The 16378-nt window shown below is 41.1% G+C and overlaps 1 protein-coding gene across 3 annotated transcripts; it reads left to right on the top strand.

Annotated features, from left to right (window-relative positions):
- Nucleotides 1-8729: 8729 nt before the first annotated feature.
- il2rb (interleukin 2 receptor, beta) lies at nt 8730-15832 on the top strand. 3 transcript variants are annotated; one of them, XM_085270671.1, is made up of 10 exons: nt 8732-8950; nt 9539-9636; nt 9758-9890; nt 10044-10110; nt 10200-10290; nt 10425-10570; nt 11764-11959; nt 12128-12251; nt 12366-12444; nt 13710-15832. In XM_085270671.1, exons 1-10 carry the CDS (start codon nt 8946-8948, stop codon nt 14433-14435), a joined length of 1665 nt encoding a protein of 554 aa, XP_085126797.1. In that variant the 5' UTR covers nt 8732-8945; the 3' UTR covers nt 14436-15832. The 3 variants fall into 3 exon arrangements, with proteins under 3 accessions (XP_085126796.1, XP_085126797.1, XP_085126798.1); XM_085270672.1 differs by having other exon boundaries at nt 8733-8950; nt 12149-12251; XM_085270670.1 differs by having other exon boundaries at nt 8730-8950; nt 11764-12251.
- Nucleotides 15833-16378: the final 546 nt, after the last annotated feature.

Consider the following 16378-nt stretch of genomic DNA (forward strand, 5'->3'; position numbering starts at 1 on the left):
AGGATCGGTACCACTACAGTTCAAAGTGAATCTGGAGCACAATTCCTTTGCAGACCAATATGTTTTTCTTATTATCATCAGAAGATGAAAGGGTGTAATGTCCTCGGATGTCTTGCATGATATTCTTAAGAAATCTAACACCTTTTGTTTTGCTTCCCCTCTGCTGTGGGTTTTTTTTTTTTTTTTTTTAATTTATCTCTGAATGATCTCATCTGACCAAAAAAGGAATCAAAATGTTGCGAAGCGGTTTTTTTTGTTTTCTTGTTTGTTTCTTCTGACCACACTGCTACAGGTTTAGGGCAGTTAAAAGTTGAAAGCTCTTATCACATCGCCAAGTTTGTCCTGGATCAACCTTGTGTCACCTCACCTGTGGCAGCTTGGACCACTTTGCGCCTTTCTTTCCTGCTTTGAAATGCATTCTCAACTACCAGAGGTCTTTTCACATCTGAGCTAAATTTATGTTAAGCACATTGCTGCCAGTTACGTGGTTAACTTCTAAGCATTGCACAACCTGACCTTGGACTGAATTTGCTGTGATGTCCATTGCTGGGAAATTGGTAACTGTCAAGTGTTTTCCACTTGTGAATAATCTTTCTCACTACAGTATGACCGACTTCACATTGTTTGGAAACGTCCGTATAACCTTTCCCGCGATGATGGGCAGTAACAGTTGCTTCTCTATAATCATGGCCGATGTCTTTCCTCCTAGCCATTGTGTCAACACAGTTGGATATCCCCGTGATGGTGATGGTGTTGTTTCCACATCATAACAATGTTGGTCCAGGAGAAACTGACCAAGGACATTGTGTAATCTGTTAACATTAGCCAAGACATTAGCTAATTAGCAGACTCCACCACACACACATTGCAAAGCCAACATGATTGGTCAGTTGCAATGTTGATCCTGGATCAGCATTATTATGATGACCAACACGGGGGCATGACATTCACCCTGTTAACACACCTGAATGCTCCAGAACAGCAAACTGTCGAAACCTCTGCTTTTATAGAGGCGCTCCGCTTGCTGATGATTGCTGCTAATCAAGTATGTTTGATTAGCAGCATCTGGCTGCTACTCACCCTCTTAATTCCCGTGTAAGCAGTAAGGTGGTACTTTTTCACACCACTGTATGAGTATCAGAATAGACATGTCCACTGCAATGTGCAACAAACCGAACTGCCTGACACACTTGCTTATGACTCATTTGTTTTCCTGTATCCATGTTAATGTTTGACCAGCATTTAGAAAAAAACCCCAACACATTAGCAAAAGAGTGCGGTCTTTCTCAACTGAGGTTTAACTCCAAGGTTTGTTTAGTGTTAGCAGTTTGTGCTGACCATAGTGGTGGTGGTGGGGGGGAGTCCTTTGAATTTCAGTGACTTTGATCCGTTCACCACTCCTAGACGATCAGAAGATGGTGAAATAACATTATTTCTCTTTTTCTTGCTAATGTTTGCTAGCAGAAATTAATTTAAGGATTTAATTCACATAAGAAAATTATCCAAACACTTCTTCCATCTTCTTCAGTTCGGCTTTCTGTATTTTTGTCAGAGCCACACCATACATCACAGAAGGGCTCCATCTTTTAAACCTTTGCTTTCACTCTTGCTGCTATCCTCATGTTAACACTCATCTCCACCCACACCCACTGTTGCTTTGCATAGTTGACCCCAGGCTTTTAAACTGATCTACCTTCACTAACTCTACTCCTTGGCTCTCCACTTTTCACACAAATGTATTGCTTCTGCTTCTCTCCAGGTTCTCTTCCAAATACCGTTACCTTAATATGCCAAAATCCAACATTTCAATGGAATGAACTAAATCTCTTTAGGTGTAGGATATATATACGTCCATCAATCCATCCATTCACTTCTGCTTATCCTTTTCAGGGTCGCGGGGGGCGCTGGAGCCTATCCCAGCTGGGCGAGAGACAGGGTACACCCTGGACAGGTCGCCAGTCTGTCGCAGGGCCAACACACAGGGACAGACAACCATTCGCACTCACATTCATTCGCACATTCACACCTAGTGACAATTTGGGTTATCCAATTAACCTATCCCCACAAGCTGCATGTTTTTGGACGGTGGGAGGAAGCCGGAGTACCCGGAGGGAACCCACACAAACACGGGGAGAACATGCAAACTCCTCACAGAAAGACCCCGGCCTGGTGTTAGAATTGAACTCAGGACCTTCTTGCTGTGCGGCAACAGTGCTAACCACCATGCCAGGATATATATACATGAATTTCCAAATTCAACAACCTACCAGTTGATATTTTTTCAGTCCTCAAGCTTTAGATACACGTTGATGGAACACAAATATTTTTTAAGTTAGTTAATATCCTTAATGGCTTTCTGCTTGTAAGGCTGCTAAACTACGATTTTACCTTCAATCATTTCAGAGTTTCGACCACAAATTATATCCATGTCATAAGATTCCACATGACTAGTTTTTAGTGGTGTTACACAGGGCTCTGCCTTGGTCCCCCTTATATTTATCATTTCTTTTACCTTTAGTTCACAGTTGTAGGTAATTTGTCATACTTTTTCATTCTTATGCTGATGACACACAGCTCTGTCTCTCCACTAAGTCTAGTTCCACTTTCCTGCCTTATTCTCTTACTGAATGTTTACGGAAGATAAAATTGAATAAACACACACACACACACACACACACACACACACACACGTAGAAAAATATTTAGTATACACATCCAGAAATGCATATACTATTATATATTGTACATATATTTATTAGTTTCAGATGTAGCCATTCTTGTATTTTGCTTGTTTACATTATTGTATTTTGCACAACTCTGTTGCTTGTGAAGCTCGCACACAAGAATTTCACTCACATATGCTGTACCAATGTACCTGCACATGTGATGTGACAATAAAAGTGATTTGATTTGATTTGAATTGTGGTTGTCAAATTAAACAGTGACGAAATAGAGGTTCTTCTGGTAGGAACTGTTTGGGATATATGTGATAAATTCTGTCTGTGCATGACTTTTCAGTTTGCTTACTGTGCACGCAGAGGTGTCCATGATGCAAAAATCTTCATCTTGGACTCCATCCACAAACATCTGGAGTTCCCTGACTCCTCCACCAGACTTCTATTTGCTGATCAGCGTTCAACACTCTGCAGCCTCATATCCTGGCCACTAAACTTTCCTCCCGATTTCACCTGGATGATCAGCTAATCCTGTGGATATTGGACTTTTTGACCAACAGGACTCAGAAAGTTTGGGTCAACAACTCTCTTTCCGGTCTCCGTTCCACCTCCACTGGCTCCCCCCAGGGCTGTGTGCTCTCCCCCTTGCTCTTCATCCTCTACACCGATGACTGCAGATCCACACAGCCCAACTGTCACCTGGTGAAAATGCTGACAAGACAGTTCTCCTGTCACTGCTGACAGGCCCCTCACAACACCACGGGCCCGCTCTGCAGGAGTTTGTAGAGTGGTGTAACAGCTCTAAACTTGAACTGAACGTGAGCAAAACCAAAGTGGTGGTGACCTTCTTCAGTAGGCAGAGGGATCTGGCTGCTTCAGTCACCACCACCATCCATGGGAAGCCAGTGAAGGTAGTTGAGGAGTACAAATACCTGGGAACCATCTTTGACAACCTCCTGAAATTCTCCAACAACACTGAGGAGATTCTCAGGAGGTGCCACCAACGGCTATACCTCCTTAGAAAACTCAACTCCTTTGGAGTCAGCACACCCATCATGATGACTTTTTACTATGCCTTCCTGGAAAGCATCATGACCTTCTCCATCGCCTTCTGGTTCCACTCCCTCAGCCTTCAGAAGAGGAACAGACTGAAGAAACATAAACTACTCTACACTCTTTTTATACTGTCGACACTTTACTCACTTTTACTCACTTTTACTCACTTATTCACCTTTCAGTCACTTTAATTTTAATACTGTGTAATTTTAAAACTGTGTATGTACTCTATATTGTGTGTATTTATTATCTCACCCCTACTGCCTGTTTATGCCCTGTCCTTATCTTCAACGTCATGCTGCTCTGTTGTATGTTAATTGCCCCTTAGGGATAAATAAAGTCTTCCTGATTCTGATTCTGATTTTCTAATCTCTCCTTCTTCTTTCCTCCTTTAATGAAGCACGCATCAATATCTCCACTTACATAATATTAATTCACCCATTCATGACAGTGCCTCTATTCTCACTCATGCTCTGCATTACTTGATTAATATAATTCTGTCCTCTCTGGGTTACCGCACAAAAAACTGGTTCAAAGTATGTGGCTGCTTGTGTTACCAGCCCCTCTTCCATAAACCATATGTGTGATAAATGTCACATTAATTTTAAGTGTCTGCTTCTTATTTAGTCTCTCTGTAACCTCACACCTTCATATCTCTCTGATCTTCTGCACAGTGGCACTCGTACGTCCCGTATGCTGAGATTATACTGCCCTCTTACCAGACCACTGTGGGCTTCACAGCTGAGTGGCATGTCCTGCACCACATTTACAATATTGGCTTTAAAGGCAAGCCTTTAACCTCCTAGGACCTGGCGTCCACATATGTGGACATCACATTTTAGGTTATTTAGACCAAAATACTCAATTTTGCTCTACAGGGGCCTGATATCCACTTACGAGGACATTATACTGCTACTGTTCTATCAAAATTTTAAACAAATATTTTCATATGTGGTGCTTATTTTTCTTAAAAACAAAAATAAGGTAAAAAAAAATCTGGTAATTCTTTGTTTTTACATTCATCGGGCCCCAATATGCCCAAATATCAAAGAGAGTTTAAAGCCCGCTTATTCTGTTTGATTCTGCATTGTTGTTAATTTATGAATACTGTGAGTTTGGTATTTAATTAATGTAAGATGTCCTTGAGTGTGTTCAAAGGTGCCTATAACTATCATTTATATGATAATAATACATTATTATTGAAAATATTTTTATACTATCACCTGCATCCTTAGATTTAAGTCACCATTTACTCATACACTTAAAATTCTAAATGGTAAATGGCCTGCATTTGTATAGCGCTTTTCTAGTCCATAGGACCCCAAAGCGCTTTACACTACATTCAGTCATCCACCCATTCACACACACATTCACACACTGGCGATAGCAAGCTACATTGTAGCCACAGCTGCCCTGGGGCGCACTGACAGAGGCGAGGCTGCCGGACACAGGCGCCACCGGGCCCTCTGACCACCACCAGTAGGCAAACACGGGGTTAGTATCTTGCCCAAGGTCCAAATGACTGTCTTAGTCAGATTTTCTCTTAATTATGTTACACAAAATATTCTGTCCTTAGACTCCCCTGTATCATAGTAACTCCTCGCTGCTGCCCTGTGATTGGCAGACCACATCTGTGGTAGCGTCACAAGACAGATGAAGTCGGTAGAGACATTCTCTTCCTGTTCTACTTTGTCGCTTAACATATATTTATTTGACCTTAATTTTCAAATTTTTTTGGTCTACTATTACACTATTTTCTATTTTTAATATATCGTTTGTTTTGTCTGTATAACAGAAAGAAACAGCAGCTCACCAAGCATGTGATGAAAATGGTGAAAAGAAAAAAAAGGGCACTGCAAAACGAGGTCCTGTTTCCTACTCTGATACCACAACACACACACCAGTCTTATGACTCACTGTAGGTTATTTTGGAGATGGTGCTGCTTGCACTTTTAGCATGCACAAAACAGAGATAAATATTGCGCTCGAAATAAAAGCTTAGTCAGGGGAAGTTCTGTAATATCCCGCTCAATTAACACAAGTTTTTTTAGTTTGCAGAACAAAAGCAATATGATTCATGTGCATATAAAGTAAACAAAAATGAATGAATAAAATAACCGCTTTTATAAAATGCAATCCCAATTCATATTATAACTTGGAGAACTGGGTCTGTAAATGGCAGTAGTAGCTAAAGCGGTTATTTGGCTCTTTGTGTGATGTGTAAAGGCAGTAGAATGGAGGTGGTTTCAACACAAACCACTGAAACTTGTGTTTTTGTCACAACCTCCTGCCTCTCCTGTCAACCCAGACCTATATAATAAGTATCTGTAGTAGCAATCTGATCCTTTACTACACAAAGATAGGAGGTGGAGGGGTCTCTTTGAAGTTGCATATGCTGACTAGACAATGCATAAACTGTCAAATTCAGCTCTAGCTGAATGTGTTAAGTGTGAACTGATCAGCAGATAGTACAGCTTTCATGTCTGAGCTCATCTGTTATGAAGCCTGTGTGAAGCTAATTTGACATTTTTGCAGAAGTTTAATGTAGATACAAAATGTCATCGTTCACTATGATGAATTAAAAGTCCAGTGGTTCATGCTTTCAGTGTGTAGTTCCGCGTTGTGGTGCCATGTTCCCTTTTACAGAGAATCCAGCATTGCTAGCTGCTAGCTCTGGTTTATCACAGCAAGCTAACATGTTTTACGTTTTTTTTTTCTCTGTTTATTTTAAGTTGCATATAAATTTTGTGTATACACACACACACATATATATACTTATATATGTGGAAACTACACATATATACACCATATACATATGTAGTGCATGAATTCTGACAGGATTGTGCTATCTTTGGCCCAACACATTGGGTTGTTCACTTGATGGAACTACAGATAAGAGGGCACTTATGCTATCTACCACATTTGTTTTGAACATTTGCAACTTATCTAGTCTTTGGCCCCACACGCTGTTGTTCATCAGTGAAGTCGATAGTCCAAAGCTTGAATAACACTGCAGCACATTTACCATCAATGTCTGGAAACATCTGATAGTTGGGGATGTTTTGCACGGACCCTGCATTTTTTCCCTGTCCCAACAATATCAAATATTTCTCCCGCAGCCCACCAGTTAGGTTAACTGGTGAGTTTAGCTCTGTTAAAGCATGTACAATAATGCTGTATATGAATGTATGCATCTGCATAACTTTGTGCTGAACATTGGGGGGGGGGGGGGGGGGGGGGGGTGTCACAATCGCTGTCTAAATAAATAAATACATCTGGGTAAATTCCAAGATGATCAAACATGCAACTATTTTGCTGGTAATACCTGAAATGAGTAAAGAAAATCAACAGCCTATTTATGCAAGATAATTCATAATTTTATTGGGGGGGTTATATTAGTTGAGTCTGATTGTTGGGGGGGATGAGTCAATAAATGATGTATTTCTGTCAGTTAGGAGAACTAATCTTGAAACAGTGTTAACCCAGTAGTTTTCAAGAGCAGCACTGTGCTTTGTTTTATAGAGCTGTAGGGTTCGTATTATGAGTATACCCTCCCTTGTTATTCTTCTCACCTTCTCGCCACTGAACATTTCCCCACTATGGTTGTGGTATGATGATTTTGTTGCCTTCCGAGCACAAACATCTCTATGGTCTTTTCGACGACTTCCTGCCACAGGCACAGCGGACTTTGACCTTTCAGTGAGTGTCATATACGCTCACCAACCCCCCCGCTCCTTTGCACATTTAAACCCTCCCCTGCTCTCGTCTCGCTGGTTCTCACTGATGCTGACACCTAAGTAACTGCAGGAACCCGTGGCGGCTGCATCACGCCATCACCCTCTGGCCTACTACTGCAGGCCTAAGCCCACTCAGGCAGACAAAGTATAGCTGAGTTCAAAAACACTGTGTCGCAACAGTTGTAATGTTCTGCATGAAAGTTTTTTTTGTGCGTGTGGTTTGTAGGCCTATATGATTAGTATAAAGGCAAGTTACACAATGGCCTCCGATGACCTTTAAGACAAAGATGAACAAAAACGTTCTGAAAACTTAAATTGATCTCACTGATTTGGTTTGCACAATCACTGTGCTCGCAACCTACAAACCTACAAAAGTTTGTGTGTCTTGTTAAACAGGAGATTCTCTGTTTCTTTTCTTTTTTTCAACTTTACCTATCACGTTTAGCTTGTTTGGTATTGTTTTTATATATTTCGGATTTTACTGGCAATATGCACAAAGACAAATTCTGGTTTCTTACGGTCACTTTTCTTGTGACAACCTTTTGAGGTGCAAATTAACCAGATTGTGCTGTATAACAAGTGATGCCCTTCCAGCTCGTCATTTTGTATTTCTAGAAACTCGCTTGCTTACCGTTTTGCCCCATATCACCATTAACAACTGCCACATAGCCCTCGTCGCTGTAAGGGTTAACGTTTGACACAGTGAGACGGAATAACAGGTGGCCTTTGACTACAGAAATGCCTGGTGGCCACTGACTGAAGAGCTGTCTGCTGCTTTAACTTTCAACCTCCTTTACTCTCTGTCTCTTTGGAAGTACTTCAGTATGTGTCTGCAGCGGTTGCGGCTGTAACAGCAGCGGTTTTCATGCACAGCTTCTCGCGTTTGCATTTTTAAATAACCCCACGATTCTAAATCGGGTAGCTTTAGCCTATATAATCCTTTGAATGTCCTTTTTAAGATGAGTTTCATTGACATAAACCACTTCATAGAGCAATTCGCGAGTTTCTCTTTATACAACCCACTTTACAATTGTGATTGAAACAGGATGTGGTTGGATTTCTTGTTTTCGGTACAATTATTATTACCTTAAACAAGGCAACGGGGCCTCAGGTAGCAGTTGCAGCTGGTGGTGAACAGAAGGAGGTGTTGTACAACAAGCCAAGCCCCCACCGCCCCCACCACCACCATCATCATCTCACTCTCCACCCCGGCCCATCGTCTCTCATTATCACTCACCGCTGCACGAAGCTTCCTGTAAGCCCCTGTAAGCTGTGGTTTCAAGTGGAAAATATCACTGGGCACTTAAGAGAAGAGGGAGGGGTGAGGAGGAGGAGGCAGGGGGATGACTGTGAGTGACAGAACGACAGCACCAGAAAAGACGGCGATGTTCAAATAGAAAGGAACAGAAGGAAATCTTCTCGTCAGTCCAAAAGAGGAAGCAACAATGTGTTTCCTGACCACCTGCTACCAAGACTCATGAGGTAATTTATTACTTCTTCAAACATTTTTTATTAGTCCTGTTTAAGGGGAGGGGGGGGGGGGGGGGGGGGGGGGGAATTACTATGTTAATTAATAAAAACAATCATTTGCTGATGTAATAATTTTAAAGTACATACACACAAACACAAGTGTGTCTTTCAGCTTGGAGTTGATGATTTTTTACTGTACTGGATAGTTTTAGTGAGTTTTTGGAGTCAAAATAGCGTGATGGGAAGATTCATCTCTTTCAGGTCACATAATGTTCCCCGAGGTTTTTTTTAGACTGGTTTGTTCATCTTCTCTCATTTGTTTCATTAGCATAAAGCCACACACACTGCAAAGTATGAAGTCAGCTACTGTAAACTAAATAAGGTGTTGCTTGCATTAACAGTATGGCTTAGAGGAGGTCCTTACTGTAAAACACAGTTGATATATTGCCACAGCTTTTCAAGCTGTGAATATTGCCCTTCCTAGAAGCTTTGTGGTGATTGTATTTAGCTGACTTCCAGGTCTAAGCTGGTGTATTTACAACTTTTTATTCCTCTCGCCCTTCTAACGCTCAGTGTATGACCGCTCTTCTCTGCCTACAGTCATACCACATTCGCAGCGATGGAGGTGCTGCTGTGCTCACACCTCCTGATAATTATCATTTCAGTGCATGCGGCCCACTCCCACAGACTCTCACATGGTATGAGTGTATATATTTGAGTGCACACAGAGTTCAGTCTAATCTGAACGTAAAGTCTCGTGATACTGATAAAGCAACACTATCCCAACTCCTGTTTTCTGTTGTGTCTCTGTTACTCAAGGACTTTCCTGTGCAAATGACTTTTACAACAATGTCAGCTGCACGCTGAACAGCTCTGCCGTGGGTCCCGGTGCAGACTGTTGGCTTTCGGGTGTGATGACAATCTGGACACATGGCAGTCCTGCCCTGTATATGTAAGATATTTCTGACATACTGAAAACTGTGTGTATTAGTTGGGGGACAAAGGTTTTAATTTTACAAAAAGGAACATCATGGGTCACAGTTTGGCTACAAAACGTCAGTGCTAAGTGAAGATTTTGCCCTTTTTGTGTCCTTTTCTCATCTAGCCAAAAATGCAAGCTTGAACAACATGAGAACTCTCTGTTTGGCTGCAGTATTGTCTTTGAAAACAAAGTAAGTATCGGACACATGCAAACATGGCAAACTGGATTACTCACACAAGTTCTATCCTCATTGTTTAATGGTTTATTGCTTTCTTCCAGACTTTAAATCCTTTTAAAAGACTGAACTTTAGTGTGAATTGTAATGGAGTGTTAGTGGAGGCCCTAATAAACTATCGCCCAGTAGATTGCAGTGAGTAGCTCTGACTTCTATTCAAATTGTTGTTGATACACCGCACAGTTGGAATAAGTTACAACGATGGATTAATAACTGCAACAATTACCAACATTTAATAATCTGCCTTGTTTGTGCATCTGTGTATGCAGTTATAATGAATCCTCCAAGTGCTCCCAATGTCAGCATCAACGGCACAGACCTCTACATAACGTGGAGCCCAGGCGAAAAAATCTTACCGTACTTGTCAGCCCTTTACTTCCATATCCAGACCAAAACCAGTGACCAAAATTGGACGGTGAGCATCTACATACATGCAGTAACAGAGTTTTTAGACAAATTACTGAGTAAATCAATAAAGTCATTTGTATCATATTTGCCACATGTTCATCAATTTCTGAGACCTCATCTTATCAACATTAGCAATACTTGCCATGATTTCAAAACGTTATGGACAAAACTCTTTTTTTTGGTCTAAAATTAACATTGTTCTTAACGAAATGTTGCTGAAAATGCCCAATGTATGAAATGCGATAGAAAAAATATATAATAAATAAATTATAAAAATATATCATAAACAACATGATACAGCAAAACATGTTTTGTAGATTTTGTTATAAGGATTATTAAACATCTCAGTTCCAAAAGAATCAGAATTTTCTGGGTATTTTTTGATGGGTTGGGTCTTAAAGAGGACTTGAGCAAAGTTTCCCAGGCTTTCTCAAGATTTTTCAGGCTTTTGCTTTGGACATCTTCTGCTTCTTCATTCATTTTTAGTCCAGTCCTTGTATTTGATCATGTTCAGATGAATTTGGCACAAAAAAATGTTTTAAATGGTGTATTTTAGGCACGTTGTTGCCAGAACCCTGTTACAAAAACACATCAGATAATACGGTAGGACAAGAATAAAACCAAAGACTCCAAAAAGCCATAAGCTTAAAAAACTGATAAACGTGTAAAAGCAAAGGACAAAAGAGGAAGTTGGCAGGCCTAAATACTATCTGCAGTAGATGAAGACATTCTTAACAAAAGGAAAAAGGGAGAAAATTTGAAATTTTTAGATTCAAAAAGGATGTATGGAGGAGGTGATCTCTAAAACACAGCGGAGGCTCTGTCGTGGATTAGGGCTGCTTTTCAGCCCATGGTGTTGGAGATCTTGTCAAACTGAATTATCAACAAAGAAAACCACCATCAGGGTTTGATTCACCATCAAACACCACCTGGAAAGTGTCTGATTGATTTGTCAGCATGACAACGATCCCAAACACACTGCCAATGCAGTAAAAGCATACCTGATAGAAAAAACACACACAATGCAGGATCAGTCATGGATTGGCCTCCCCTGAGCTCGGACCTCATCCTGACAGAGAACAGAATAAAAGGCAGCAAACATCCAAAGAAGAGCTTTGATTGTCCTTTAAGAAGCCTGGAGAAGTATTTCTGTATTTTATTCCTTTATTTTGACCCTGTCTTGAATTTTCAATTTTTCAGGAGGCCAGAGATTTCAAAACACCAGACAAAGAGCTGAGATTAGCTCTGTCTGAACTAAAGGGGCATGGGGACGTCAGAGTGAGAGTTAAAACTGAAAAATCTGGATATAACGGCCACTGGAGCCACTGGAGTCCAGCGTCATCCTGGAAAGTGAATTCATCGGACAACCTTGGTAACAACACAAACAGTGTAAACGGTGAGCTTGGTGAACACTCTGCTTATCTCTTGTCAGTCTTAAAAGCATCACAGTTCAACCTTTTCATTGGGAATAAGTGCAGCTGGAAAAAAGGATGCATCCAGTCTGCTTCGTTGTCTAGGCAACAAAGTAAAGGTCAACTGAATATGTACATTTGTGCATGTTCAGTCTGTCTGCTCTCTGTTTCAGAGGGATTTAGTCTGTCTTCACTGGTGAAGATGGGACTGTTCGGCACCATGTGTTTCATTATTGTTGTTGTGCTGGTCGTTTACAAAAGATGCAACACCAGGGGGTGAGTAAACTGTGACTTTGGCTGTTATCAGAGTGCGCATATGTTTGCATGTATGTGTGTATATCTACACACTCTGTATATCTGATATACACGCTCGACCCCATGTTGTTTCAGGCTGCTCGAAGGGAAGGCAGTACCGAACCCTTCAAAGTATTTCCAGTCGCTGCACTCTGTCCACGAAGGAAATCTAAAGGTAAAAATAATAAATGTTCTCGACTAACAATCCATTTATCAAAATATCCAGCCGCAGGCAACACAGACCGCTTCACTGCAGAGGTGTCAACACACAGCAAGTAGTATATTATGTGGTATTCATGGGACCTTTAACTGTTTAAGTGTGAGTGTGTGCGCTGTTCGCTGGCTAAATTTGTTCACTTTAGACGTGGATCAAAATAACATATAAGTATATAATGCAAAGGCCACGGTGTTAGTTTATGACCTGCTTCTCCTTCTCAGTAATGTTTATTAAATGAAGACAATGAAGTTTGATTAAAATGATAAAATGTCATAAAGTTAGCTCTTCATCAAAGGCGCTGATTCCCACAGCCCACAACAAAGGGAGAAAGACCTGAACCGCACTCCCGTCAGTTGTCTGTGGCGATGGGTTTGGATTCCCGCCACACCTGAAATAGTTTGTAAAGTTCTAGTTTTCTGCTTTCTGGCACATTCGCCAAGATTCAACCAGTTAAACTGTCACTGCGCATGTTCACTCTACATCATACAAACTGTAAGGCTGGTATCCCAAAAGAGAACTGCTGACATCCTTTTATGGGAAAAAACGAGTAATACCATCACAGAAACATACGCACAACTTCAATTCTGCATTCAAAATCTCACACAAACTTCTACTGAGCAAAGTAACTTCATAAATACATATAGCATTTAAATAAATGTGAGTCTGAGCATCCAAAAAGCACCATATTTCATAAAATAATCATTGATGCATACGGATCATTAAGAATGAGACATTTTTAACAGTTGTCCTCAAACTGAACAAAACGAGAACAGCATTTTTATTATTAGAGCAGTTTTTCCCATGGTGCTGTAACTGTCTGTCTGTCCTACACATATGCTTAAACAGCGAGTGCAGGTACCAAGAATCTTGGATTGCAATTGGTTTGAAGCCTTTTTGTTAAGTGGACAGCCTAATTTCTGCAATGAAAATGTGAAATTCAAACAATTTGAGGGGGAAATTAGAACAGATGTTAATGGCTGCATCAGTGGGAGCAAAAGATAAGTTTTCCTAATCCCTCCTGCTCCGTGATTTTGACCCTTGTTCAAGCAAAATATTCTAAAAATGCACTTAAGCTCACTCGTGAAACCTGTCCTTACTATGCAAAGTGCTAATTCACCTTTCAGTTTGTTCAGTTTCAGAGTGTGACGCACATACACACATTCTGATACTGTTGTGTGATTCTTTGGGTGAATATTATAGTCTGAGTGTTTTCCCCCCCACAGAAATGGCTGAATCCGCTCTCAGTTTCAGAGTCGTTCTTCACAGCACAGCCCATCGACCAAATCTCCCCCGTGGAGGTGTGTGAGGACTTTGATGTAGTCCCATCCACCTCTCCCTCCTCCAGCTCCAGCAGCGCCCTGCTTCACTTCCAGAACTCAGACACCAGCGGCATCGTCAACAATTCCGCCTCTTCATCCATCTTCTCCAACCGGAGCTATTTCACCTCCAGCTCCTCCGGTGGCTTCGCGTGCATTGACCCCACCCCGGCCTACTTTACCTACCACGATGATTTTCACCCGTCCTTCTGCCCTTCGCTCTGCGGTTTTCCAACCTACGAGAGTTTGAAGAGGGAGCCGCAGAGCCCAGACTCGGGCTTCGGAATCGAACTTGAAGCTGACAATGAGGAAGAAAGGTACATGGAAGGAGGAGAGCAATTTCTCTTGGATGATCACAACATTCCTTTCCTCATCCTTCCTGTACGCTTTCCTCCACACACATGCCCCGCCTTCTCTCCTCCAACACCTCCCAGCCTCCTTGTTGAACCACAGATGTCCTCTGACAGCCATCAGGAGGATACACCCATGACAGCTGCTAGCGATGATAGCTCTTCAGCCTGGCTCGTGCCTGGCGCCATGTGCAGATCTTCCTCCATGCCCATGGAGCCCGGTAAAACCGGCTACCTGACACTGAAAGAGCTGCAGGCAACATTCAGCAACAAATCCATCTGAAAAGTTGCAATTAGAGTTTCTGTGCAGTCAATTAAAACTTCTTCTGTTTACACAACAAACAAAGTGTAACTTCTAGTCTGACAAAGAAACGAATTCCACGATCGCCTACATGATTTATTCGTGTACGAGTTATTTTGCAGACATTAGAGCACAAAAGAAAATGCAAAATTGACATATCAACAAAGATGTTGAGCACGAGCGGGATACACGGCAAATCGCCGTGCAGTTTTGATTACAAGTGCCTAAATAAGTGCCTGAATGTGTTTCAGCATGGCTGCTGAGTGCTTAGACTTGCTTCCAGAAGCAAAGCGTTACTTTATAAAGCTTTATGGCAAGTGTGCCGGCAATCACCCAGTGTAATCATGGTGAAAGCGAGCGTAATACTCTTTCTATCGTTTCCTTCCATCAGACATGTAGCTGTATAGCTGCTGAATGCTAGTGGTGAATGTATTTTTGTTGGAAAGCTCCCATTCAGCAAGCTGATCTGAGTTTTGGCATTAAGGAACATTAATAAAGAAACAAAAAGCTACATAGGTCTAAGGGGAACTCCAGTGATATTTCTTTGCCAATAAACTATGAAAAAGGCCAATTTTATATAACATATATAGTCATTTAATCAGCTGTTGCTATAAAAGTAGAGAAGCTTTCCTGTTTACATGCTAATCGGTTAATGTAGGTTTCACTTTCACACTTCTGGTCTTTTGTTTAGATGGTTTGGAACCTATAACTGGTATCATAGCAAGAAAAATATGCACATAAATCAGTGTTTCTGACAGAGCATGCTAACCAGCAACCTACTCCTGAAAGCAGTACAACGCTGCAGAGTTAACCAGCATGTAGGCTGCTGCGGGGGCATCATTTAGCCTCATACTTAGCATCTCATCATCATGTCGTACTTTTAGAAAAAAGCCTTAAACAAAAAAAAGTATAAATGCCACAACAACACATAAATGCCCTTTTAAAGTTTGCTTTTTATTACTTTAAATGAATTCCAAATAATCAAATAGTATGAGAGTGCTTTAAAGCTCCTATTTTTGTTTTGTTGTTAGACAGAAAATGATTTGTTGCTGCAGGTTGATTTTGAACTTTTGAAGTAGTGAAATGTTCTTTTTTTGGTGACGTATTGTGTGTGCTTATTATGGTAATCATGATGCCTTTTGGCTGCATAAAATTGAAAGGGAAGGGACCAAGTCTACACCAGCAGTAAGCATTATGTTGATTCGAGTTAACACTGACCTGTTGTTGAGAAAGAAAAAAAAGGCAGCTGGTTTGCCTCTGTGTTGTTTTTAGTGTGTATTTGCTATTGTGCTGATATAGTCTTTATTCTTCTGTCTGTAATGATGAACATTTATAATCACTCAGAGCTGACATCTGCCAATAAATCTAAATAAACTTTACAGAGTGAGTAATTGTGTTTGTGCTTACAGTACACGCTTAGCAGATCTGCTAAATTCATTGGACTGCTCATTGTAGATTTGTGTAGTGTAAGCCGTTGAGGTCAGTGTAAAATGTCGCCTTGTCTCTACGCATGCAGTATGTTTCCATTACGCTCAGTGGCATCTGTACAGACGCCAAACAAAGTAAAAGCTCTAGTAGAAATGGGTCACCCTTTGACTTCCTGTGTCTCTGTGGAATGAGGGCTGAGGGGTGGGCATGTACCGACTTGAGAAAGAGTGTGGGAGACAGCCTGTGTGTTTGCACGTTTCTATATATATGTGTGTGTGTGTGTGTGTGTGTGTGTGTGTGTGTGTGTGTGTGTGTGTGGGCCTGTGTGTACTTTTGAGTTTTTACATGTCCTGTCAGGTGGTCCTGGTAGCGTATGTGTGAGTGAGCGTGTGTATTAGAGTGTGGTTTGACATTTAACTTTGACACAACAAGCAACATCCGCTCACCTCACACAGAATTTACAATATTTAGCCATGTCAGTGCTGTCGTGCAAGACT

Source organism: Mchenga conophoros, linkage group LG4 (assembly GCF_057382185.1).
Source record: "Mchenga conophoros isolate Kocher_MC1m ecotype Shallow Benthic linkage group LG4, M_conophoros_male_GT1.1, whole genome shotgun sequence".
NCBI lineage: Eukaryota > Metazoa > Chordata > Actinopteri > Cichliformes > Cichlidae > Mchenga > Mchenga conophoros.

What these genes read in the sequence shown, in the direction of transcription:
- il2rb (XM_085270670.1), top strand. An exon ending in AAAAGATGCAACACCAGGGG is followed by an intron (nt 12,252 to 12,365) that starts GTGAGTAAACTG and finishes ATGTTGTTTCAG; the next exon opens with GCTGCTCGAAGGGAAGGCAG. An exon ending in TCCACGAAGGAAATCTAAAG is followed by an intron (nt 12,445 to 13,709) that starts GTAAAAATAATA and finishes TCCCCCCCACAG; the next exon opens with AAATGGCTGAATCCGCTCTC.